Here is a 27982-nt window from a genome sequence, read left to right as displayed (position 1 = left end):
AGCATTTCTGTGCACTAGAGAGTTAATTATCTAACCAGGGGGACTGTCCAGGACAGTGTTTGATTTAAAAGGCTCGAGGCTTTAGGTGCTCAATTAAGTAGCTATCGGTCTCAGACTGGACTATAATGGGCTCTTTTCTCTTTAACTCAAGCAATGGGGAGATATACCCCAGGTCAGGCTAATTAAAGCCAGGGGAGTCTTTAATTGTGATGACAGAATCGGTTTCAGTTTCCTTTCTTTGGGTCCTCAGTCCAAGAAGGTCGTTAATATTTCAGCATTTGGGCAATGCAATCAATCACAAACATCAAGAGGTTCCTTATATGGGAAAAAGGGAAAAGAAGGGAAGAAATCCCACCAAACCCCTGCACTTTCAAGGTGCTTTACGCCTACGTGAAAAGCACAACGTAGTGCTGGTACTGCTTGCCGGCTCAGCTTCAATTCTCCTTGCTGACATAAAGAGATGGAGAGCAAGTAGTATTTTTAGTTTAGTAATAATGCTTAGCATCTTTCCATAACTTCAATGACCAATAGGTGGGCTTATTTTGTACTGCGTTATTACTTCAAGCAAAACACCGGCAATATGGAGCACTACCTGGCTGTGTTTTCAAAACTGCTTTCAGGCAAGGAGAGGTGTGTTTCTAAGAGTGTGGCTGAAAGGTATACATTTGTACCTGCAAGTAAATATCAGCAACCTATCTGAGGAGAAAAATGCACATCCACAGCTACTGATGCAGAAGCAATTGGTTTTCCAGCAGGTTCCTATATTTAATCTAAATTCTGCACCAGCTATATTAAATGTAACAAAGAAATGCAACCCAGAAATTATGCCTGGAGCCAAGTCCATTAAAGGTACTTTGGAATAACTAGAGACCAAGCACCTTAAAAGCACCAGAAGCTATTGATACTTAAGAGGGGGGCTGTGAATAATCGCAACTGCTGCATTAGAGGGGACGGAGAGGGGAAAAAAAAAAATCAGCCAAATTACGCTTGGTTAATTCAGAGTAACAGATCTGCCCCCAAGTGAATTGGAGGCCTTGAATTAATTCTGTTATGACAAATCAAGATAAACGTTCCCCCTAAATTGCATGCGATTTAATTAATTTTTGAGATCCTCGGGTTTTTTTTTTCTCCTAGCTAATAGTTCACATGCTCCTGTGCTGTCATTGTGCTTGAGTGGGCAGACTTCAAAGTGATATTAAATAACCAACTATTAGATTTACCTAGCACGTCCTATTGGAAAAGTGCCATTTAATTACCTAGCCTGTTCAATTAAAGGGACAGCATTCTCTGAATATAGCAGCTTGCTGTTGATTACCAGGGAAATGAACTCGATGTCTGGCGGCGCCTCCCTTGCCCAACGCTACTATCGCTACCCCCTCCACAAACACACCCTCCGCCATCAACCACCACTGATCCTCTCACCCCAGGCCCCCACCTCCGGCTGCCGTGCACACTGCGGCTGCGGGCGCCACGTGAACCACCCGGGAAGGAGCGGAGAGAGAAAGCGCGATTAGCTTGCCCAGCTCCTGCCCTGCGCTCGCCCCCTCGCGGGCCCGCGGCCACTGGCCAGCTGGGCGCTTCGACTGAGGCCGTGGGCCGAGCCAGTCCCCCGTCCCCGGTCCCAGACCCGGTCCAGGCCCAGGGAGCAAAGGCTGGCCCAGGACCACCACCGGTGCCTCTGGCGCGTTTCCTAGCCCTCCCAGGATCTGGAGCCCCACCCGTCATCACTGAACTTCCTCCTCTTGCTGCACTTTCCAAGCCACTTTTTCTGGCCGGATGGGGGTGGAGGAAGAAGGGTTTGAAGCAAAAGAAACGGAGTTTCCGAGGCTACTTGGTGGCGCTGGGACTCAGCTGAGGGGTCGGGAGCTGGGAAGGAAGAAGGGTTCCAAGGTTCGCCGACTTTGTAAGGTTGCGGGGCGGGGAGAGGACAGGCGTTGGTCCCTTTAAGATCCACCCTCCCCCTTCTCTACACCCCCACCCTTGCCTTTCCCTCCCTCTCTTAGAGGCCAATTTTGTTAATTAAATGTTTTGTTTGCGACGCAGCTCTCATTCATTGCGGACACGTCATTCGGAGCAGATCTAAGCCAGAGACCAGATCTCATTAGATAAAGCCCATCAGAACTAAGAAAATGGAGGAGCCACTAATTAAAGCTTTTAATTGTGCGGATTCGCTGCAGCAAGGCAGCCGCTTTATCTGAAATCTTGGAGGGAGAGGAGGCAGAAGCCCAGCTCTACCCAATCGACACTCGGTCGCCCAGGGGAAAGGGAACTGGGGAAAAGCAGTGCACCCACTATCAAACGGCTCCCGCTCCCGCTCCCGCCCCCTCCCCCCATACACACACCTCTCCTAGCTCTCCCGCCGCGTTTTAGCCATATCTAGGTTGTTTTCAAAAAACCACAGCCTCCAAGTCAGACAGTTTAAAAGCCCTTAATAAATCGCTGTGGTCCCAGCCGGGCCTTAGAGCCAAAGGGTCCCCTTCACGGGGCTGCCAGAGAGCAGATTACTCAGCTCTTCAGTGGCCCTCCCGCAGACCAGAAAGCACCTCCAACAAGTGTTCTGCGGGCGGATTAGGGAGGGGGGTATCTGAGAGGAAAAGGAAGGTGAAGGCCTCCCCATCTTCCCACCCTTTTGGCATCTTTATCGACAGAGGAAACACTGAAGAAAGACTTTAGATTCCTTAAGTTGGGGCTGGGGAGGGAGGGGGGATGGTGTCAGCTGCTGATGAGCCCTGAGCAGAATTTGAGGCTATCACTTTGATACCGAGTTAGAATTCATCCCTCTGGGACAGATCTAAGATTCACAAGACAGCGTCTAGTTCAACAGCTAGCCTGGCTCCAGTTTTCAAATTCAGAGGCAAAAAGAAAGGAAGGAGAATAACGGCCCAATTAATTAAGGCTGGTCCTGCACACATCCTCCACTGCTCCATTAAGCCAGGAGAAAACACCAAATGGGCATTTATTTTTATTTGGCCTCAAGTATAGGAAAAGGAATGGAGAGTCCCAGGAAGCCACTTGCCTAAACTTGTCCTCAGGGAATGCAAGTGGACCCATCTTCTTTTTAATTAGTGGTAATCAGAAGCAAAGGTTTTTTGAAGGCACTTGGAGAAGAGATGAATCTGTACCATACACCGTGTCTGAACAGCACTGTCAATTTTTCCACTTCAAACCACCCTCTTTTCTTACCACAGTTTTGCTCTCTATTTAATTACAATACTGTCAAAGCTCATGGCACTGCTTGGAAGGAGGACCAGAAAGTATTACACTCACGCTACTCCTGATTTTCAAACATTTACTTCTAAAAGAACACTTAGTGAAATTAATGCTGCCATCTTAATTTAAAAATAAAAGCCTTCTCCCTTCCTGTATTTCTTTTACTTGGCTGATTGAGGATGCCAGCAGAGTGGACACAGGTTGCTTTATTGGAATAACCAAATGTCATTTTACTCCATTCTATACTTAACGATATCACTGGAGTAAACATCCGTATGCTCAGCTCTGAACAGCACTGGGATCTTTTGCAGTTTCAGACAGAGAGTGCGGGACTCACAATGGAACTAAACTTTGCACAAAATATCTCATCCACTGATTCACCGCCACTGAAACAAGATCAAAATGTTCTACTAATCACTATAAAGAAAACAGTTTAGACGAGAAATTTAAATAGAATGAAATTCTTTTTAAAAGTGAGCGGTCCTTGAGCACTTCTGTCTGGAGCACTTCTCTAGTATCAACGGTGTGTGTGGTGGGGTTTTTTTTTTTTTTTTTTAATTACTGGATGTTGAAACAGAACACCTCCTAGAAGCATTCATGTGCATCAGTCTATCAAACCATTTACTCAAATTAAATGTGTAATCCTTCAAATGCCTCCTTTCAAATTAATGAGTTTAAGTAGCTTGAGTTCACCTGAAAAGATCCTATAGGCACCTGACCTCCTGAATTCTCTCCATTAATTGCACTGAAACTTGTTGGAAAAGACTGCTTACAACTGCGTATGAATGTTCCTATACATTGCTTTAAAATGCAAGATTAGTATATTCTATAGTCTCTCTTTCTAAACCTCTTTTGGAAACCAAGGGTAATGATACAAATGACAATGAACCCAAAATCTGAACATTCCTCAATAGAAAAAAACGGCAGATTCTACATCACAAACCACACACTGACACAGGGCAGCACAAGCCTCCAAGTAACAGTATAGAGAAACAGACATTACCATCTTTTAGGGTTTTTTGTTGTTGTGTTGCTGTAAGAATTACAAGTCTTTAAAACTGATGGGTGATCAGTATTTTTCACAAGGGCACACAACACAAAGAACAAGTCAATTTTACACTTTAAAAAGTTTAAAGGTGTTTATGTAAATATCATAATTAGCCATCACAATAGCAAATCATTTCTCACTAACTACTCTTTTCCGCCAATCTTTTGTGTCTGAGTTTCAATGTAGGTCCCTACCTTGTTTTAAGAAAGAAGTTTTTTTCCTAACTCTCACTGAAATGCTTATTTTTAGCTAAGGGTCCAGCTGGGGATGACCACTGAAAATTTTGGTCCCCGGAGTGCCCAACCTTTGCACACCCAGTGGCCCCAGTCCAACCAAATGGGCCGTTTTTACTTAGCATGGCATTTGCCATTAGTCATTAAAAATTAGAAAATTAACACACATGCTTCTTGAACCCCTTAAATTCAGCCAACCAGAAGGTTTTTGAAATGAGGGCTACAATGTATTCTCATAAGAGCCCTGCTCCTTCCCTTAAAACCTTTGGTAACCTTTGGCCTTGCATTGCTCTGCCTGCCCATCTTGGGAAGGGCAGCCAAGTCTTACCTAATGTAGTCATTTCTGCAAAGGATCATGCCGCTCTTGGTGTAACAGGACGTGCCGATGTCGCCCAGCTGCGCCTGGCAGCAGGAGCACTTGAGGCACCGGCTGTGCCAGTAGCTGTCCATGGCATAGAGCAGAAAGCGGTCCGCAATCTTGCCCCCGCAGCCTGCGCACCGCTTCCAGGAGAGGGAGCCGGCCGTCACCGGGGGCGGCTGTGAGCTACTGCCCGGATTCACCATGGTCTGCAGAGGGCGGGAAGGGGAAAGGGAGAGAAAGGCAAAACATGGGCGATGCAAAAGTTAGTAAGCACAGCGTGAACTAGCAAACCATTTCTCCCCCAGACCCGCTGAAAGGAAGCAGCAGGGCAAGGGCGGGAAGGAGGGTGAGGGGAAGAGGGAAGGAGGGAGGCTCGCCGGCAGCAGCCGCCTGTTTACTTTTCTCAAGCTTTGTTCTGGGGCCACGAGCTCCTCTCAACTTTCCAGCGCTCGCTGCTGCTGACAATTTCAGCTTGGGTACTGTCAAAACTCCGAGCGAGGCTCGGCGGCGCGCTCCACCCCTCGCGGCACCTCCTCCCGGCCCCCCGCCTCCGCCCACCGCCCCCGCCCCCAGCAAATGAGGGTCAAACCCACCCACCGCCGCACCCGGCCCCTCCCCAGCCCAGGCCGAGCCCCGAAGGCGAGCAGAGGGGGAGTGGAGAGGCGGCCCTTTGCCGGAGCCACGAAGCCACCTTCCCTCCCGAGCTTTGCCCTGGGAAGTGCAGCTGCAGTTCACAAGTTGGAAGTAGTTAGGTTTTCTGGAAAGGAAGGAGGGAAGAACCGGCAGAGGGGAGACAGCGTGGTGGTGGGAGGGGAGGTGCGGGGAGACAGAAGCGGGAGGCGAGGGCGGGGGGCGGAGCGGGTGTGGTGGGTAAAGTTGCGAAACTGGTTTTTCGTATTTTAAACAGCACCTTTCACATGCCATTGTGGTGACCGCCATCTCCCATTATTGTTCCAAATCTCATTTCATTTTGAAGATCAATGAGTGTTTTCTCTGTGTTTTCAGGACACAGGCAAGGATAATAGATCATTGAACTTTAGGATGCCTGTTAACTTCCTATATAAACACTCTCCACTTTGGTCTCACTAATCTGCCCTTGATCAGCAATTTAAATGCTGAAGCTTTGTTCCTCCAAAAGGGAGGGGGGAGTTTACAGATATGTGAAAAGGCACTCTGAAAGGATGCACAATTCGAGCCAGTCCTGCTGTCACCAAAACTGCTTTTAAAAATTCCCCACTCTTCCTAATGAATGTCATAAGAGAAGCAACTGAGGTATAATATAGGAATCAATTTATAAAGCTTAGCCTAAACCGATTAATTTGTTGCCTTCAATCCGGAGTCCAATAAAGTCCTAGTGTTCCTCCAGTCACTTATTCTATAAAAAGATCAAGTTATTTACTGCCAATTAAGCAGCCTGTTTTGTCTTTGTCCTCTGTAAGCCGAGAGTGTGGGCTCCCCCCGAGGCTCCCAGCTATCTGCTCAAGACATTCAGCTGATACCTCAGAAGGGAGAGGGCGAACTTTGCCTGTCCCCGGCCCAACTTCACTGCTGCAAAAAAAAAAAAAAAAAAAAGAGGGGAAGGGAACGAAACAAGGACTCGGGTTCCTTAAATAGGCCGATTTTAAACACATTTCCTCCGAAAGAGTCCCGGAACGTGTGTCCAGAGACCGCACAATAAACCAGAATAAGAACTGCACCAATTAAGCTGTAACAAAACCCTGAGACTTTGGAAACAAGACCACTCTAAAACCCATTAGCATTGCATTTACCCGAATGCATCATACCTTTATGTAAATTGATTTATCTGATGCATTTACTCGAGGAATTGCTTTTTGTTACAATTTCAGCCCTAACCCAAATGAATCTGCATTTCCTGCCCTAGGTCTTTAAACTGTTTCCCCCAACGTTTTAATCGCTCCGAATTCCTTTTTAAAAGGGGAGAGGGGGGAGGAGATTCCAGGCTCTTCCCCGCCCCCATCTTTGGTGAGAGGTAAATATATATGTATATTTTTTTGAAAAGGAAACATTACACTGAGAAAAGCATCCAGTAACCCCATTAGCTAAAGCTCTTAAGGACAAGCAATACCTTAATGCTGATTAAATCTAAAAGAGATGAATCAAGAGGACTGACCAGAAACTGACTCCCCTGATAACTAAGGACGGGCCCTCATCAAGTTTCATTTAGAGTTGGAAAAAAAAAAAAAAAAAAAAGAAAGCTTTTAAGTTAAATAGGCTTATACTCTAGTAATTACATAGCCAAGCAATTTAGGTCCTGGGATAGTCAGTGAAATAGAAAGCAGAACTGGCAGCTAGAGGCAAAATCTGCCCCCCTTTAACAACGTCTCTGGTGTTTTTTAATGGAGACCAAGGGAGGGACAAACGTAGTGCTGGCAATTTGTAGTACAAAAATGGATGCTTAATTCATGTCTTGATTTTAATTAGGTGATTCACCGGATTTCTCCTGGGCTGGAACAAAAGACTTACAAACCAAGAGGAATTTTTTTTTTTTTTAAGACTCAGTAATACCGAATCCTTCTCACTTAGATCCTCTCTGCCACTGTTTCAAAAATAGTGTTTACTAGAAGCGGTGCGGGGGGGGGGGGGGGGGTCTTGACTATTTTACCCCACACTACTTCTCATACTTAAACCCTCCTTTCAGCACCCGCTGCCTTTCCCTTAGGAACTGAAAATCTCCCCACCCCCTCCAAGGTCCTCGCCCGCCCCGTCTCCGAGAACCCTTTTGTAAGCAGGAACCGCTACAAAGCTGGCGGCCCGGGGCTGCCCTCCGCGCTAGCTCGCAGGCCAGCCTCGGTAGTTTCAGACTCGCGCATTATCCAAGCCAACGTATTGTTTACTTGCAATTTGGGACGGTCAAGGGAAGGAAGCCCGAGAAAACAGCCCCGGCTCCCATCGGTCCCCTCCTCTCCCGCCACCCTCCTGCCCGCAGCTCCCCAGCGGTCCCCTTACCTGCTTTTCCCCTATATTGCAATATTGCGAGAGGCGGCGGCGGCGAAATGCGAGCGAAGCCGCTCGGCTTCCAAGGAAGGGGCGCCTTGGCTGGTGGGAGGGGGAGTTCTCGCAGAAGCAGGAAAGGGGAGGAGGGGGCTGCGGGCTGCTTTTTTTTTTTTTTTTTAAACGCGTCGCTCTGAGGCTGGGTTGGGGGGCTCCGCGTAAGTGGCAGGCGGCAGGGAGCAGAAGTGTCAGTCTCAGTCCTCGTCCTCCGCCTCCGGCTCCGCGCGAGCAGCGGCAGGAGCCCTTGGCCCGCGCGGCGCGGCTTCAGGCGCGGCGCAGCGGCAGCAACTGCTGCAATCGCTGCTGCAAGTTTGGCAATGTGGCTTCACTTTGTAGATTTCCCCCGCCCGGCGGCCCCGGCCCCCGCCCCCGCCCGCGCTCCTCCCGCTCCTCCTCCTCCACCGCCTTCCTCCCTCCCGCGCGCTCGCTCGCTCGCTCGCTCCGGGCTGGCGGCGGCGGCCGCACCGCCGAGCTTCCTGCACCTTCGGCCACGGAGCAGCCACAGAAACAACAGCCCCGGGAGCGGCGGCGGCGGCGGGCGCACCGGAGAGACGGGCAGCTGCGACCGGCCGGGGCCGGCGCGCGGGAGCCTGCGCCGCTGCCGGGGCTGCTGCTGGAGCTGCTGCTGCCCGGCTTGTAGGCGGCGGCGGCAGCGGCGCTGGCCTCCAGCCGGCTCACTCGCTCCCTCCGCGGCTCTTACACATGTGTTACTGACAGAGCAAAATCCCAACTACTCCCCGGCTCTGCCGCCGACGTCAGCGACCCTCAGCCACTGGGCGGCCGGATTGTTCAGGCGGAATAATAAAACCTGCCAATCCGGGGAAGGACAAAGGGATGCCTGAAACAAGACTCTGGGGGCGGGGGGAGAGAGCGAGGCGGCCGAGCGGGCCGAGGAAGGCGAAGGGGAGGGCCGGAATCAAATGGGCACCAGTGACCGGGCCCGAGGACCCAGCCGGGGCTGCTCTGCTGCCCGGGGTCGAAAGCGGAGGCGCGGGGTGCGGCACCTGCCCTCTACGCGCGCGGGAAACCTTCTGAACCCACACCGGTGCGCCCCTTGGGGATTGACCTCCCCTCTAGCGTAGGCGAGACCCGTAGGAAACTTATTTCACATCATTCTCAGAAATGGATTTTTCCTGTTTGGGAGGAGAAATCTTCCCAAAATATTAGGGTGGTGGACTTCGTACATACACACTCACACAAAAGAGGTGATTAAAAAAAAAATTCACGCTGATGGACATTTATGAACCTTAGTGGAAGTTTAGTTAACAAGGGAAAACCAGGAAGGGCACCAATAGACCCTAAAAATTGCTTGCTTACCTCCCTCTCCCCAGTAACCCGTGTATAAACCAAATGGCTTGTACGCACTTAATAGATATTTGTCAGTTGTTTGTGATAAAAAGATCACAATCTTTATTTTCGAAGTTGAGGAAAACTTGGGCGAGAAACCCTTGCTCCTCTATCCACGCCGCTGTGGAGGATTTTCCTCCGAATTCCTCATAGCCCTCAAAAGCAATGGAAGTAATTGCAAAATTCGCAATCTCCCAGCCGCTAGAGAGTAAGAAAGGTCACTTCCAGTATAAATCAAGTTTTGAGGAATGCTTTTAGGGTGCTAGCCTCAAAGTCTCTTTCCAGGGCCAAAGCTCAACCTAGATGCTTAAATACCTAGTCATTCAGCTTTATCTCCTCTGCCAAATAATAGGTTTAATAAATCTCTGATCTGAGGCTAATATTAGGTCTGATTATTATTATTAAGTTCCAAAGAGATTTTTCTGGTGGAAATTATGAAAGTGCAAAGCCCTTCTGCTAAGTATCATTAAGTAAAACCAGCCTTGTGGGACAAGTTTTCATATTGTATTACACTCTGCACGGCTAGATTAAGGAAAGGAACATGCAGGAGAATCTGGCTAGACAATGCAGATGTTAAACATCTATGGTTTTAGTGTCTGCGTGGGGATTTCTTTCTTTCAAACAATCAAAACTGAGGCTGCAAAAGAAACAATAATCATTGCCTAAAACGTCGAGGAGAGGACATTTTAAATACCAAGGTGAATATTCATTTCTTTATTCTATACTTCTAGCACCTCAATGGAAGTGACTCAGTTTTAAAAACGACTCAATTTTATTGATTGGTATTTAAACTTGCATTTTTATGATCAAGTGCATGTATGAAAAACATTTTTTAAAAATCATTAAAACTACAATAGTAATTCAAATGTCCTGTACAGAAAACAGCTGCAGATGGGTGTGATTAAAGAAGGCCAACTTAAAAAGATGTAATATTCCTTGAAGGTTAGTAAAGAAAATTAAGTTAAACCAAATTAGGAAAGGACCCCCCATAAACAAATAATGCAGACTTTTTAATTGCCTGATTCAGTTTCAATTTGTTAATAATTTATAATAATCAAAAGGAGATGACACAAGATCTCAGTGGGCTACTATGAAGTTATGATTTGTCATGTACAAGTACATTTCCTTCTCTGGGCCTTAATTTTGTCATCTACATGGGAGGGAATTAAGCAAACGGCCTTGCTTTTTTTTTTTTCCCAAAATGATTTTCCTAAATAGAACACATAGTGCATTGTTCTGTAATGAAGTGTGGTACTTTAGGTATTTCCTGAAGTACGTATGCTAAAATAAAATCTTTATTTTAAAAGGAAATGTTGGAAATTTAACCGGGCACATGTTCAGATATCACTGAGTGATTCCCCAAAGGATCCACATAGTTTCTATGGAAGGAAAGGAAAGAACTATGGATAAAACTTTGAATATTAGGCTAGAAGGTTAGGCTAGAAGGGGCCTAGAAGGTGTTTTTAGTGTTAGTGCTATTCTGTGTGTAATGAGGTCTTTACATATGTCCCGGTAGATTAGAGTGGGTGGGAGCATATTCCCAGAGATTTTTATTTGCTGATGTTGCGGTTATAGAAATACAAAAGAGATAATGGCTAACGGTCTCTTCTGAATGGTAGGGAGTAAATACATTCACTGTAATCAAAATTCAGGTGTACTTTAACCACAGCGCCACCGCTGGGTAATTTTTATTTCTGCATTCTTTGCATTTTGCAGTCCATCCTCCTCTGAATAGCAAGAGCTGTGGTCTGAAAGTCAGCTCCTACTTGAATGAAAAGCAATGTCAATCTTTTACTTCCACGAATGCTAAACTCACAAAAACTGTGTAAACACAAACAAGTTCATTATGAGTCAGGGATTTCTGTGCTCAGGTATTCTTCAAATGAATATAAAACAGTGTTCAAGGGAATAATCGTGATATATAGTAAAATTACCTCAATTCAAATAGTACTGTTATGTTTTTGCCCAGTAGTTCAAAGAAATTGATGACATCATACATTCATCATTCATCCTACTTACCTACAATAAGAGATAAGAGTACAGTGCTTTGGAAAATAAAGAGAAATTCAAATTGTTTCTTTCTTGAATCTTAAAGTAGAAACCATGTTGATCCTAAATCAAGCCATCATTTTCCCTAATCGCCCCCAAATTATATGACCACACCTTTCCTTCTCAGTGAAGTCCTTGAATCATAATCATGTTTCCATTCTCCAAGTGACAGTTGTCTAAAATCTCCCATCAACACGCACTTTCCACACAGACCCACGTTGCCTTCCATACCTTGAGAACAGCCACACTATTTGATATGGCAGCCCCTAAGACAAAGTGCCCCAGCTCTTTCTCAAGAAAAAATATTTTATCTATTAAAAGTCAATGCAAAACTGGTTTTGAAAGGAGTCTTTTTTCGGAAGGAAATTTAAAAAAAAATCTGCCTACTTTCATTGCCGCCATCACAGAGATCCCATGAAATCTAAAGGTTTGAGCTAAGGTGAATCCAGAAAGCGTGAGTCTAGGACAACAATTCCAAAATATTAAGGAGTGGAGAGAAGAACGGGGAAAGGTAGTTACCTCCCCAAAAGATGTAATGAGAAAACCCAAAGAGGAGAAATGGCAATTAGGTCCCCACTAGTTCTGTGTGATGTTGTTCTTGGCTGGCGGGTGGTGTGGTACTGCATGATAAGTAGTCAGGGACACTGGGGCAGCAGCTAAGAATAGGAATTTATAGTAAATTCAGCCTATTAAAAAAACTGCATTTCAGAGAACCGTGTCATGGTTTTAAATATTGATAATATTACTTTAAATTTACTCACTCCCTTTTGTTAGTATTTCTTAAAATCGCTTACAAATATCTTACTAAATCTGTCATGTGATAAAGTGTTAGGTAATTGGCATATTAGAACATTCTTGTTTGGTTGTTTGTTGGTTTTTTTTTTTTAAGCAATCCAAATGTCCACATTTGGTAAATGTCCACATTTGGTAAATGTCCCACCAAATTATATTAATCAGTATTTAAGAAGTTCTATCCTAACCTCTCTTTTATAGCGTACTATAAAAGCATAGTGAAGTTGATTTTACTGCAGGAAAAGTTAGATCACTGAGGAAAACTAAACTATTGATATTGTTGTGGTAAGAAATATAATTTAGGGTGTAGATTTTCCTTTTGATTATTCTATTTGATTAGATAACTTGAAACTCCTAGAGATGACCAGAGAGTTGAACAAGATGATGGCAAAGAAGGAAATACATCTATGACAATCATTTTGCCTGACATAGCAAGACCACATATTACAGTGGCAAGAAATGGCTCACTTTCTTCATATGTGTTTATTCGGGTAGGAACAGGACTTTAAAAATCCCCCTGATCTGCCTCAGAGCTATCAGTAAATCTTGATATATGAATATGTCTCATACTGAGGATATCACAGGAAATATTAATTGACTTATTGGTACTACCTCCTTTTGGACTGAGTTCCATCAACAATATTCAAGGGCAAGTGATATTCTACATATAGTATTGCAAATATATCAGATATATACATGGTTATACTATATGTTCATTAGGGTCTTCTAAATAATCTAGTGGGTTGACAGCAATGCTTATTAAAGTCGAATTGTATTTTATTATGGATAATTTAATTTTGTAAGAGTTACAAAAGAGGGTGTGTGGATGACTCGGCCATTTATATATATATGTGAGGTGGTTATTACTAAAAATACATATTAAAATTATAAATCCAGTAGGAAATAGCAATTCCATTTAGGATTAATTACAGTTCCTATCCAACATGATGGAAATGAGTGTTTATTGATGGAGAAACTAAAGCATTAACACATAATTCATCCCTTATGTTCCCACTAATTGTTCTTAGTAAAGAAAGGCTAATAATTCAGAAATTTTAAGTGCTCAAAATCATAGCTTCTTTAGTTGGTGTCACTTTTAATTATAGTATTGATATAATTAAGCATTTTCTCTGAAGATTTGTAATAATATGTAATATTTTAAAGTATAATACTACTCTCTGTTTACTCAGAAAAAAGTTGGTGAGAATATGATAACATTTATTCATCTAATTGTAATGAATTGCCCCAGTGGAATTAGGGGAGTTCAATCCATAGCTGTCCATAGACATGAAAAACACACATTCCTACTCTATACAGTGCCATAAATTTTTTAGAATAAAAAGAACAACCAGATATGGATTTTTTTAAATAATAAAATTGGATAACTCAATTGACTAAAATGTGTTCCCTCCATGCAGAGGTACACATTATAACGTCATCATTTATATTTCTCAACATAAATCAAATTTCATAATAAAATTGTTTTTGATGAATCACCACTTCTTTTTCTAGCTTCAAAACATTCTGACAGAGAAAGCAAATTTGTCGATTTCTCTGTATGATAAGAAATCACTGAAAATATATTTAAGACTTTTAGTTTAAGATGATGACTTTGCAGGGGGAAGTTTCCTTTAAAACATATATACACGAAGCCATTCTAAAATTTGGGAAACCACCTCAAGAATAAAATAGACTTTCTTTTCAGCATTTTTTCAGAGCCATCTGTGGTGCACTCTGATAATAAATAAGGCCAGGAGAAGTCATTACAAAATAATACTCTGGAAACAATTTGCTTCAAAGAAAGAATGAAAACTTAAACAACACTACCTTTGTACATGTTTGTTCTAATTAGAGCGTTAAAACATCCAAGCATTGTACCCAGATGCCTCTCTGTGTCCTGTTTTTATTGCTTTTCTCCACTGAGATAACATTTAACACTGCATTGAAATTCCTACTTACTGCTTGTGTCCAGTAGTAAATCCTGGCACATTATTAGAATATCTGCCTGTTATCAGCTCAGTCAGGGAATGAATTATTGACTATAACTCATTGCTGGGAAGACTATGTATGACACTCCAGTGAAGTTTTGATAATTTCTAGAAGTCATGGTAATTTATGGAAGGGGGTTTTGATTGATCTCCCACCACCTATTTTGCACCTATCAGTAAATAGGACACATATTGATGGCCTACTTGAACTACATTAACAATATGGGGAATTCACAGCTTAAGTATTTTTTCCAGTGCAATTTCTATTAAAACAGTAACTCAGTTTCTATTAATTTTCTTCTGTGTGGTTTACCCATGGGTGTGGAGAATCACAGACCTAGACAACTGAATGCATAGTTTCACTATTCTAATAATTATTTAAATATATTCATCACTGGTAATTGTACCAGCCTTTTGGAAAGAAAGCCCTCAGACCATGGGAACAGATGAGGATGGAACAAAACATATACTGAAAGATTTTACACGGTGTCTTCAAGTGTTAGGATAGAGCTGATACAAGAGAATTTTAAAAATTAACAGATAGTAAGCAAGTTATTTGTCATTTGAAAGAATATTTGTAATATGTTTGATATAAAATTTATAGATACCATTTAATGTGATATAGCTGTCGCTTTAAAGTCCATTTGTCAGAACATTAAATAAGAACCACTAATAACCACAAATTCCTTTTAATTTAGGTTTATTTTCCTCCTGTCTCATTTTTGCTACATTCCCCAAATTCAATTATTTCTCAGTGTAAACTCAACTAACTAGACAAATGTTTCCCTTATTTCTTTACTCAGTTTTCATCATTGTGATTTCATTATTGTTTTATTTACCACAACTGCTTCCCATAAAAATAACCCATATTTTTAACTATTGATATATACCATGCAATATAGCAAATAATATAAATAATAATTTAAAGTTTAATGGTTATTTCCTAGATGACATTTAAAGCATGTCTAGATTTCTAGTAATTTCAACTTATACCCAAATAATATTTAGTAAGCTGATAGAAAAATAATGGTGCCTCTTTTGTCAACACAGGCAAGCCGTCAAGACTGGGGGTGGGTAACTTAACTGAACACTTGGCTTAAAAAAAAAAATTCTCTCTTCATTTTATCTTAATTTAGTAGCTTCTAGCAGTCATATAAACAATCTTAAAATTAAAAGATAATGTTAATGGAAGAGTCTGTTGTCATAGGATAATGGTTTCCTGCTGCTAGATTAATGCAGTGGCAATAATACTGAAGCATTTATTGAAAATAAAAGGGAAGACAAAGCCAGGAGAGATTTATTTTTAAAGCAGGTGTCATGGATCCTAGACACTGTTGTGTTACAATTATTTTGTTTCAATCTTGCCAAATGGCTGATAGAGAATGATCTCTTTTCCTGATGGATGTGGGGTGGCAGAATGACATTGGTTGGTACCAGGGTGACTAAAGAGCACATTGTTTCTGACTAGAGGAGCAGATTTGTTGTGATTCTTCTGATCAGAAGGCACCTTCTAAAGACTGTGCTATTTAGAAAAACAAACACCAAAAATGCAGAAATAAATGTGTCCTTTAAAAAAACCCCACAAACATCGACTTAACACTGTTATCAGTTATTCTAGAAACATCTACAAGCTCCCCACATTGGCACCCCAAACACATAGCAGGCCCCAGCAATGGCCTACAGGACAAAGCTATATGTCCATGGATGTTAGCCACTGTAGCCAACTATTATGGACTTACTTCTTTGAATACATATGATAATTTTGTACCAAGTAATAGACTTCTCCAGGTGGCATCCTCACAGGAATGCCGTGGTAGTTGGAATTCTAAGATGTCTCTAAGATTCCTACCGCCTGGTACGCCAAGTGTGAAGAATCCCTTCTCCTTGAGTGTGGGTGGCCCTGGCTTAATCAGGGGAGCCCTTTTAAAAGAGGGTCTACAGGTCAGAGATGGAAGAAGACAAAAAGATTCAAAGTTGCAGAAGATATTCCCCGATTTTTCTATAAGGACCAAACTGCCTTATGGGAGAGGCATCGTGGAGAGGACCTATGATAAGGCACTGAAGATAGTCTCAAGGAGCTGAGAGCAGTCCCCAGTGAACAAATGGGACCTCAGGAGATAGGGACCTCAGTCCTAGAACTGTAAGAACATGGATCCTGCCAATGACCAGAGAGCTTGGAAGAGGACCTTAAACCTCAGAGGAGATGGCAGTCCTGGCTCACACCTTGATTTCAGGCAGTTGAGACACTGAGCAGAGAGCCCAGCTATGCCATACCTGAACTTCTTACCTACAGAAACTCTGAGATGATACATGGGTGTTGTTTTAAGCCACTAAATTTAGAGTTATTTGTTATACAACAGTAGAAAACTAATACCAGTGCTGTGAGGAAAAGGCAAATTCTTTCCCTCTTCTCTGAATTCTTCTATTTGCTCCTTATTTTCCCATCCCCCTTCCTAGCAGAGCCTGGAGCAAAAAGCTGGAATGTTCTCACTACAATCATGGCTTGTATCAATCAGGATTTGAGCTTATGAACAAAAGCCAACAACTAACTCATGCACAAGTAAGCATACACAAAGACATAAGGGGTTCTTGAATTAATGTAAGACCTGAGGACCATTCTAGGAAAAAGCAAGAAGAGCAGAGCTCCAAAGAGTTAAGAAGTAGGAATTTCAACAGTGGGCTTTTAGCAGGAACAAGGTGACTTAGTGTGGTGTTGCCTGTACAATGACCTCCAACTGTTCCCATCTTTGGGCCACCCAGTCAGATTGCAAAATCCCTAAGTAGAGTTTCCTAGTTATTGGGCACTCTCAGGCATATGCCAGCCTCCTGGACAAGAGGAAGGAGCAGCCTCTTAAACTTCTATAGTGGGCTTCCCGAAGTCCCCTCCCACTAAGAATGTATAGGGTAGGAGAAAGGTACTACTCAAAAGAAAAGAGATAGAAGACAATTTTTAAAAAGTGACAAACGTCAGTTGTTGGCCAAAATATGCATGACTAAAGGATGGAAGCTAGAATCACAGATGAGGGTCAATAGAGAGCCCAACAGACAAGCACACACAAAACATGTCATGAAAAAGAGAGTGTTGGGCCATGGAAGGTCTCATAATGAGCCTGAGGAACAGACTTCTGCAGCATATGGGAGTCATCTGAGCAAATTCTAGACCCGAGAATCCAACTGGCTTGCTACATGACCTACTCTTGAGTAGACAAGACCAACAAAGAGCAGCCAGAATGAGACAGGTGTCTACCTCTTCTGTTGCTTAATATTCATTAATTCCTTACCTGTCATCCTATCCTAAGTTCCATCTTTCTCACCTCTTGGGATGATAAGTATCTATGACTGTTTTAGAGGGCAGGGCAGGAGGATATTATTTACACATGTCAGAGTTATTACAACCAAATGTTTAGGAGGGCAGTGGTAGAACCAGCCTGGCAGACACAAGGCATTGAAAAAAATCCCTATCAATTGTCTTATACAGAAAGATTCGTAGTTTTCTTTGTTGTTATTTTTACCTCCATGACAATTTTGTTATCTTCTATTTATTTGTTTATTCAGAAAACATTTATTGAGCACCTACTATGTGCCAGCCAGTGTTCAGTGTGCTAGAGCTAGAGCAGCAAAGAAAGGAAAGCCTGTGCCCTCATTGTGTCTATAAATTATTGTATGTTAAATGGTGGCACCTGTTATGAAGAAGAACAAAGCAGGATAAAAATGAAAGGGAGCTACGGGCCCCAGTAGAATGGGTCTGGTAATGGACTACAATTTTATGTAGGTGAGTCAGGGGGGATCTCATAAGAACATTTGTGCAGAAACCTAAAGGAAATAAAGGAGCCCTGAATCTAAAGAAAGGGAGCTCCAGGAAGAAGCATCTGCAGTAAAAATGCCCTGAGAAGATATGTACTGGGTGCAGTTTAAAGGCAGGGAGGAGGCCAGGTGGTCTGGGTGCAGTAGATTCTTTACTAAGGAAAAGATGAGATTAGAGTTTAGATTGGGGTAAATAAGGACTTGGGCCTCTACTTGGATTGGGAAAGGACACTGTCAGAGCGTTCTGAGCAGAAAAGAGATTAGAAACTAATTTACATTTTAAAAAGAATTACTCTTGTGGCTACGTAGAGAACTAACTACAGATGAATTAAGTCAAAAGAAAAGGGACCACAAGAGAGGAGGTCCTGGCAGTAACCAAGCAAGGGCTGAGGGTGGCTTGAACCACAGTGATAGTTAAAGGGAAGTAAAAAGGGATTGGATTTTGAATATGTGAGACAGATAAAACCACGGGTTTGATTTCAAAATTTCCATTGGTGAGTTCATGTGCCTTTGACGGTTCTTTTGGGTTTTCCTATGTCCTGACAACTGTAAATGCCCGTCTGTTTCCAAGAAGTGGGGCAGGGCACCCCTGCACGCACCATCTTCAGCCCACGCCATTCCCCTTCCCACTGATGAATTTGTGTCACTGTTATTGTGTTGTTGTTCGCTCACATCTTTCCATTTTAATTCAGATGGGAGAACTAGCAAACACCGGACTTCTCAGTGTGTGCTAGACCCTGGGCCAGGTTCTTTCCATAAAGCAACTCATTTAATCTTATTAACAACCCGTTATAACAGGCATCGTTGCCTCCATTTTAAAATTGAAGAAATTCGAATCATAAAAGTGATTGCTCAAGATCAATCAAGTGTCAAAGCTGAGGTACGAAACTTGCTCCATGAATCCTACAAAGTTGTACAGTTTGAAGAAACCTTTCGCATTTCACAGTCCATTCCTGTCTGCTAATAAATCAGTGTTTGGGCTTCATTTAATAGGTTTGTGCCAACTTAGCTTCTAAACCCATGGTTCTCAACCATAGATGATTTTTATCCCCAAGTAGACATTTGGCAATGTCTGGAGACATATTCAGTTGTCACAACTGGGGGTCAGGGATTGCTACTGGCTTGACTGGGTAGAGGCCACGAATGCCACTAAACATCAGATAAAACATAAAGAAGTCCCCTACAAGGAAGAATTATCCTACCCAAAATATCAATAGTGCTGAGGTTGACAAACCTTATTTTAAACCACTGTTAAATAATTGGGCTGTCATAGTAAAAGTAACATCAGTTTTAAAATTTTTATTAATAATATTTTCATTAAGATACCTTCAAAATTAAAGAAGTTTCTGTAGTTGGAACACTTTCAGTGTGTTGGTTGGGGTAAAACTTGCCACACAGGGAAGTTTCACCCAACATGTCCGATGGCACAATGCTCAGTGCATATAAGCTTTCAAGCTTATATTAAAAAAAAAAAAAAAAAATTAGATACCTGGAGTGAGAAGGTTCATGGTCCCAAAGTACAAAAGCAAAACTGCAAAAATTAAAGTTACTAAATTTCCAAGTAAATGTCCATAAAGCTAACTGATTAACTTGACACTTGTAGTATAACTCAATTCGTATATAAGCACTCTTAAATTATATTTGTTGGGGGATTGTGTTTACTGTCATTTTGGTAGATATTCAATACGTAAGATTTTCTAAGCTTTTCAGAGGTCTGATCATAGCCCTGCAGTCATCATTTTATAGTGACATCAGGAAAGCAGGCAAGACTGTACTGGGAAGAAGTGAGGTTCTGAGTCGTGTCATATTTGAAGGAAGCACGTTTCAGGCAGCAGAAACAGCACGTGCAAAGGCTCGGGGGTGGGAATAAGAGTGATGTACTCAATGCAAGCCGGCATTGCTAGAATGGAGTAACAGGGACGGAATGTGCAACAGATGATGTGGGAAAGAGAGACAGAGCCCTTAGATTTTAATCTGAGCCCAATGAGAAGCTATTGGGGAGTGTTAAGCAGAGTGATGTCATAATCAGACTTTTTAAAATTGGCTGGCTCTTGGGGAAGATTTGATGAAAGAGCTGTGTGGCAAAATTGCTACAAGCTAACCGTGGGATACATTCTCTCCTTCCTCTTAGAAATAGAACCCCAAATTAAGACGTGCCTGTTGCTGCGTAGAATAAAAGACTGCATTTCTCAAACTTCCTTTGCAGCTCATTGACTGTATGACTCAGTTGTGTCCAATAAATAATATGTAAAGTAATATGTAAGACCTTTAGGAAAGTTCTTAAAAAGAGCTGATTCAGCTGGGCAGGACCCATTTTTTTACCTTCCATATTTCCTCCTTCCTTGGACCTGAAACTGTGGACCCAATGGCTAAAGTTTCACCATAAGATGACCTTGAGGATGGAAATGTCATACCAGGAAAAAGACTTTTTACTGAGATGATGGAGCACAAAGACCGAAGCCCTGGTGAAAGGTGGGCTCCTGATGACACTATGAAGTTGTTGAAAGAATCCTGGAAGCTCGAATAGTTACTTCCAAACGCACTAGACCACTGTGAATTTTTAAAATACAGAGTTGGAATCAATTCTAACTGACACAGGGCACAAACGTACAAGTGAGAGAGTAGTAAAGAAACTACTGCCGTGACAGATCAAGTAGGCGTGGTGAATGGTGAGAGTGGTGAGCAGAGAAAGGGTCCAGGTCCACGACATAGGTCGTGTTAAGCTGATGCATTGTGTGGGGGATTGGAGAAAGGGAACAAAATAAAGATGATCTCTAGTTTCCTGGCGTGAACTAGAACAGTAGTTACCTTTTTCTGAAATGGGGAAAGCTGGGAAAGGAGCAGGATCACAAATTAAATCAGGATTCTCTTTTGAACGTAAATGTAATAGTACAGGCTGAGATCTTCATTTAACGCCCATGTAGTAAAGTTGAGAAGTGAGATGTTTAAGCCTGAAGCTTATGGGAGAGGTCTGAGCTGTAGAAAGAAATTTGGGAGTAATCAGTATACTAAGGTATTAAAACCATGAGTGAGGCCATATAGAGTAAGCTTTGTTACAAAAAAGGTCAATGATTGAGCCCTAGGGCGCCCTAGGGTGCTCCGGTCAAGGATCGGAGGAAGAGCCCAGTCTGGGACCTGAAAAGCAGACGGGATGTGAATACAATGTTCCAAAGGAGGAGGCTGTTAAGGTGATGACTGAAAATAGATCATTGATTTGGTAAGGTAGCTTTATTGAGGAAAAGAGAGTCCAGTGAACTTCCTGCCCACTACATCCCATTGGCTGAAACAAAGGCATATGTTCAGCCCTAGACCAATCACGATTAAATCCCTGGGCTGGGGAAAGAAACACCTTGCTTGAAATCGATTGATCTCTGGCTTGAAAATCAGGGATAGATTAGCAGGGAAGGAGGAGCAGGGAGATGATTATTGTCTGGGCCATAAACAGTGTCTGCCATAATGCTCTTTATTTTTCCATAAAAATTCCACACCTCATCACAGTTAGAGCTGGTACCGCATTTGGCACATGTTGTAAAATGATCCAGTGTTCTTCTTGCTGTTGCCACCGATCATGTGCTGAACTGACGGTGAAGCATTTGTATACTTTTAATCGCGAAATAATCACTCCCATCTTTAAGAAGTTCTGCACACCAAAGTCCTCTAAAACTGAATAAAGATACTGCCAAGTGAAAAAGGAATCAACTGCATGGATGTTTTCCCTCTAAAATACTGGAGCCTCCTACCTGCTTGTCAGCCTCCAAATAGGAAACACATAAAGGCTAAAAAGTTACTACTGACCAAGTTTTAAGGAAAAGTGATGTTAGAGATTTTTTAAAAAATCTGTCCAAGAGAATTATCTGCATGAACCTTAAATTTCTGTATCCCACAGCTTCTCCATCTTCATTCTCATTAAAAAAAAAAAAAAAATCCCCTCAATAACCTTTATAAAGTTCCTTAAACATTACATTGTCATTTGTCTCTAAGACCAAGGCAGGTTATGGGAACCAGCCTCTCTTACTGTCTCTCACTCTGCTGCCATAAATAGCAATGGTACTTACAAAGCAAGCAGTTGGCATTGGGAAGCAGGGAGTGCTGCCTTATTCACAGACATTGTGCCTGTGCGACTAGGCCTGGTCTCACGCTACTACTGCTACTACTAAACAAATAAACATATACTACTTCTGCCTTAGGAGTGCTACTTTGTCTCTCTAAAGAAAACCTGAAGACACCAAAAGATGCTGGAGCAAAACCAATAAGGAATGACAGAGTGCCTACTATGTGTGAGCCTACAAAACATACAGAGACCTCTTGCCCTTGGGGCTCTTTTAATCTAGTCTGAGGAGAAACGATTAACACATAAGAAATATTTAAAGGCAAGAAGAGAATTTTGGCATGCCATTTGTATCAGCTGGAGAGTAGAGACAAAGGAGACATACCAGGTGGCAGCGAGAAAGTGAAGGTCTATCAATTCCAAAGCGAAAAGAAGTATTAGGGATCCTCTTGTCCCACCCCCACATCTCATAGCGAGGTTAGTGAGGGGCGCTCAGGTCCAGGGTGTAGTAGACATCGCCCAGCCAGTTAGTGGCAGAGTCTGCCCTGGTTCCTGGTTGCACTCCCCCCACCTCATCATCTGGCTGTCTATACCTCCTCCCAATGCCAGGATGCGCTTCCCTTTATTGAGGGGTGATATGAGAATTACAACAAACCACACTCCATGCTCAACCTTTTCTTCTGGATTCATGTTTTCATTGGCTCTTTACTTTTGACTGGAAGTCATTGAGAATGGTTACCATCTCAATAATAATCTCTTTAAGTGCTTAACTGACGCTGTTGTTTACCTTGACTACGAATCCTTCTCTGCCATCCCCTTTCTCCTCAAAAGTGAAACTTGTTCAGGTATCTACGTGCCAAGCACTACACAGGAACTTAGGACCCTTTCCACAGCCTCTGAGATAAACTATGATTGGTCTGAGCCTGAGGCAGTACTTGCGAGTGATTGGTTTAGGACTGGGCATGTGGACCAGTTCTGACCAATAAGATGTTAGAAGAGGTTAGCTGTGGTATTTGATGTGAAGGTATCCTCTCTCAGAAAAAAAGAAAGAAAGAAAGAAAGAAAGAAAGAAAGAAAGAAAGAAAGAAAGAAAGAAAGAAAGAAAGAAAGAAAGAAAGAAAGAAAGAAAGAAAGGAGTGAAAGAGAGAGCTGCCAGAGCCATCATGTGACCATCAAAGGAGTTACCAATACACTGAGGCCAAATGAGTGCAAAGATAATAAGAACCTGTGTCTAGAATAATGTTGGTAGGTGCCTGAATTAATCAAAGCAGAAACTTCTGCTTGCAAATATCTTGTCATGTGAGGAAACAAATGCTCTTGTGATTCTATCCACCTTAACTGGGCTTTCTGATCACTGCAGCCAAAAGCATCCTCATTATTATAAGAGTAGGAACCGATCTTCAGAATTTCTAGTTATCCTGAAGAAGTGTAGTTTGTTTTCTGAAAACAACAGTCAAGAGGGTTGTCTTTAGAATGACGGTTCTGTGATGAGGCTTTTGCAGTTGGCCTCCCTGGCAACATGACTCCAGCATGCACTGTCTCTTAACACTCCTGTTCCCAGAACATCTATTGTTTTTAATGTGGGATTTTAGCCTGAGCCAAACCTTGTTTATACCATCAGTATTTAACATGCCCTTTGACTGTTGGGTTTCTCCTATATCTAACTGTCTGTTTCAGAAGGCTGGGGATACTTTGAAAAAAATATTTGACAACGGAAGAGGAAACACATTCTCCATATAAGTCCTAAGGCTACTAATATCTACTTCCCACCAGATGGATGGGATTTCAGGGTTTGGTTAAGTCCTGACATATACATTTGAAATTTATCAAATGTTCTTTTTGTTTCATCTATTCGAATGAGGGCAGTAATGATATTCCTTCATTGTGTACAGTTATTAGGAGTCCTTTGCTTATGTTAAGGGGGCTTATGGAAGGTTTCAGCCAAACAGAAAACCACTTATTAGAACAAATAGAGCTTTTAAAAGAATACTATACTCTCATGAATAAACTAGTTTCTGATTGGCTAGAGTTGCAATTTAGCTTTTATCAGTAATTAAGGGCAAACTATGGAACAAACTCGTTAGTTGACACCAATTACAATTGGTAGACGAACTAATGAGTCCAAGAAAAAAGTTATTTATTTCTAAACTTTTGAAGCATAATTGTTGTGTAAATCGGATAGCGCGCAAATCTTTTCCATACGTTTAGGTTGGTAATTGAGAAATAAAATGGTTACCAAATGTACTCTTTGTCCAGTTTTGTTCTGCAGTCGATCTCTCTTGGGACTCTTTAAAGTGTAAGGAAAAGGTGATGTCAACAGCAACGTACTCTGGGCGAATGGAGCCAGGATTAATTAATAGAGATGAAAGGGAAACACTAGGCCTTTCTTAACCATCGCCTTCCAGTCCCCACGGTTAGATACTGGCTGCTCTGCAGATGACCAAACACAGTGCTGAGGATGAGGGCCAGGGCCTGGAGCCTGCCTTAGATTTAAAAACAAAACAAAACAGGAGAATGAGACTTGTTTCCATCTCATTTCCAACATGCAGTCTTTACAATGAGGAACTCTCAAGAGCTTTTCTTTTTGAAGTTTAATATGGGGGACTTTACATCAATATAACATTCTAAATGTGTTAAACAAATTAGTCTCTGGTTACAAAAGTTTTGAAATTTGCAAGTTGCTGTTTAACTAAATTTAATATGTGCCGGCAAAGTTGATACTGCAGTTGTTCATTTGGAAGAATGCATATTTGGAATGATTAATAAATAAACCAGCCTCCCATTGCTTCAACCTCTGTGTTTATTTGGAGTCAATCTACTTTAAAAAGACATTAATATTCTTAGAATTATTATTAGAATAATTGCTTTTACTCCTCTTAGAACACACTTTTTTTCCCTCATTTTCCTTCAGTACAGACAGCTTTGCACTCAGATATAAACTTCCCATTATTATTCCCCACCCCCCAAAAAATGAAGAATAGGAATTATACACTTTTCACTAAGGAATAATTAATTTGTCTCAAGTATTAGAACAGAGAATTGTAGAGTGACTTTGAATGGTAGTCTCTGAGGAGTAGCATTGTTTGTTCTCTCCAGTCTTTAATGAGCTTTAGTAAATGGCCAGGAAAAATTACCTTCTTTCTGTAATATGAGAGAGGCGAAGAATGAAGGAAGCTATAGAATCCCTAAGGGAATAGGGAACACACACACCCCCACACACGCACGCACGCAGGCACATGCACACATACATGCCTCCTCCGTAACAGCACTCGAGTCAGTTAGGAGAACACAGTCCTCTTTTAGACTTATTTGAGGACAAGAGACCTGCTTACTAAGTACATTAAAACAGAAGCATGTCTCTAATTTGTATTGATTATTGTTATTGTTACTACTGTTGAATCTTCTGGGGAAATCATCCGTCCTATGATTCCACAGGGCTGGGTATTTGTTACACCAGCCATGTTAAATTTCTTCTCTCTTTAATGACTGGAAGAGAATTAGAACTAGAGCTTTAAAAGAAATTAGCTGTAAAGGACCCGCCCCTCCCCCACATGGCACTGAACTCCATGAAAAGAGCCCCAGACTGTAAAGGTCCCACCCTAAAGGAGACACCCCCGGCCAAAGGACTTTTACAAAGAGCCAAATCACTTCCCACTGGTTGCCGTAGGTGGCTGGGCTTGCACAGGGAGCTGCCTTGCCTTGCCTTCAAGAAATGGATCTTTTCTGTCTTAAAGTTTCTTGGGTCAAGGGGAGATTTTTCACTCATTTAGAGGTGATCTGGAAAGTTGACTACCTGGGCAAGAGACACCCAAAGGTGAAGAGGAGTAGCTCACTCTTTTTTCCGTCCTCTTATTCTTGTGCAGGGCCTTAAAGGGACCACAAGATAGCACCCCTTTTCCTTGCCTGAGTTCTGAACCAAATGAGAAATAACACAAAGGGACAAGGCAGGAAGGAGTCTAAAAATCGCTCTCAGACTAATGAAGCCACTATGTGCTGATGTGATTTTTATGTGTGGGCCAGTAAGCTCTATAGTGCTAGTAAATTCACAACTAGCCTGAGTGCCCAACATGGGTCCAGCAACACAGGCCTCCCCAGCTTAGCTGCATGCACGGCAGAGAGCAGGGCAGAAGCTGGCCCCAGGGAGGCCTGCACCCAAGAGAAAGGGGAAAGAGAGTGGCAGACGTGACAGAGCTCTCCTTTCACTTCTCAGGCACCCAGCATCCCCGTGCCCAGCATGCAGAGATGGCAACTGTGGGGCTCAGTCCTGCCCTCTCCCTGTCTGTGTGCCTGGATTGTGCGTATCTTCCTTTCTTCATCAATTGCTGCTGACCGTACGTCTTATTCTAGTGGGACCCTAAGCTGTCATTTTGACAAGTCTTGCAAGCTTTTCCTAAATGGAATCCCACTAAAAGTGGAATGTCTGATAAAATCTTCATATATTATGTGCTATCAATGAGGAGGAAAAAAAAATCATGGATTTGGGAGTCAAACGAGTGTGTGAATTCCAGTTGCATTTCTCACTAATTTTATACCCTTGATCAATTTCCTTAACTTCTCTTAGGCTCAGGATCCTCATCTATAAAATGCGGATAATGCTATTTTGGGTGAAAACTCGATAGGTCAACATGTTGGCACAATGCCGGACACTCAGTAAATGTGCACATACTTGCCTTCATACTCAGATGTAAGGAGATAAGAACAAAAACATTGGCTTTTAATTATGTAATGCTTAGAGTTTACAAAATGTGCCATATGAATATTACATAAGAGCTATGAGGATTGCGTGATTTGCTTAATACCTCCCCTAAAGCAGGAATTATCTCGTTTTGCAGGTGAGGAAACTGAAACTCAGAGAATGAAGATGGCTTGCTCAAGTTTATTTAGCTGGGAACTGACCGACTTCAGATGTGATTATGAGTTCTCTGCCTCCAAATCCTTTCTTTCTGCTCATCTGATTAGTTATTAATGTTAGATTTCCTAGCACTGAAAAACTAGAGACAGGGCCTTAAATGAGAGGAGGCAAACTGGCAGCTCAGGTCTTAATCCAGCTACCAGATGTGTTTTGTTTAGCTGACAGAGTTTCTTAAAAATTTTAATTTTCTGCTAACATTTAAAAATTGGGATATTACTTGTAAATACTTAGATTTACAGCTTCTGTTGAAAACATGAGGCCCAATACCTGCATGCCCATGTGACTCTACTGCCTGCTGATTTTGTGACCTTGAAAAAGCTACTTCTTTGCCTTCCCTCGTGTAAAATGAGAATGGTGACCGTAACTACCTCAGAAGGTGGTCAAGAATTAAATAAGATAAAACATTCTATGTGTTTAGAACAGTCTCTGGCACATAGGTAGATCTGAATCCACTTTGTTATTTTTCTTCTATTTCCTATTGTCTGCCAGCAAAATGGAGGCTGGGGATCTTCCTGGAGACCTGCAAACTGTTCTTCTATTTGAAGAAATATGAGATGCAAGTGTTGTTTTAGTCTGACACACAAAGCTGAAGTTGCTTCTTACACAGAAAGTACAGCTTAACCCGGCATTAATGCCTGAGCTGTTCCAGCTGAGGTTCTGAAGAAAAGATTTGTCATGTCTCACATTTATGAAATTTAAAGCAAACAAGAAAAAAACCTAACTCTTGAGCTGGCATTTTGCATGGATTTGCTTGGAAAGAAGGAACCAAAAAAGAAAGGGAGGGGCGAAGAGAGGGCGTAAAAAAAACTGCATGATTTTGCTGAACCTAAGGAAGAAGGAAAAAAAGAGAGCGGTGGAGAGGAAAAGAGAGGAGAAAAGAGAAAAGAGAGAGAAGGAGCAGAAACGAAAGGCAGAGAAGGTTATTCTGAACATCAGGGAAGGTGACTTAACATGCTGCCAGAATATTTTAGATGCACTAGTGCCCTCTGGTAGCAACTTGCATTTTGCTTTGTTTTGTTTTCAAAAACTTCAAAGTTTCTCCATGCTTCATCCTCAATTAGAACAAATGTCAGTAACATGCTTGAAGAAAATTTGTTTAGAGATGTGTGTATGCTTGAAAATTGCACATTACACATGCCCCATGCATGATTTTCCACTAAATTTTTAACGATGAGCGG

General features: G+C 42.3%; 1 protein-coding gene and 1 pseudogene across 4 annotated transcripts in view; one reads left to right on the top strand and one right to left on the bottom strand.

The window, feature by feature from the left end:
* LMO4 (LIM domain only 4) overlaps window positions 1–8415 on the bottom strand; it is a 17141-nt gene extending 8726 nt beyond the window's left edge. The window contains exons 1-2 of one of the 4 annotated variants that reach the window (XM_054592084.1): window positions 8409–8415; window positions 4820–5058 (exon numbers count right to left, since the gene is read on the bottom strand). In XM_054592084.1, the coding sequence (XP_054448059.1) occupies window positions 4820–5055 (236 nt within the window). In that variant the 5' untranslated portion in view covers window positions 5056–5058; window positions 8409–8415. The other 3 variants (XM_054592083.1, XM_054592081.1, XM_054592082.1) reach the window with 3 other exon arrangements.
* A 369-nt stretch (window positions 8416–8784) lies between these two features.
* LOC129085749 (PRELI domain-containing protein 1, mitochondrial-like) overlaps window positions 8785–27982 on the top strand; it is a 124778-nt pseudogene continuing 105580 nt past the window's right edge.

The sequence above is a fragment of the Pteronotus mesoamericanus genome, unplaced genomic scaffold (assembly GCF_021234165.1).
Source record: "Pteronotus mesoamericanus isolate MK-2021 breed Mesoamerican mustached bat unplaced genomic scaffold, CSHL_Meso_final scaffold_31, whole genome shotgun sequence".
Taxonomy (NCBI): Eukaryota; Metazoa; Chordata; class Mammalia; order Chiroptera; family Mormoopidae; genus Pteronotus; species Pteronotus mesoamericanus.
Note: the sequence above shows the minus strand (reverse complement) of the source record. Positions and strands in the feature narration are given on the sequence as shown.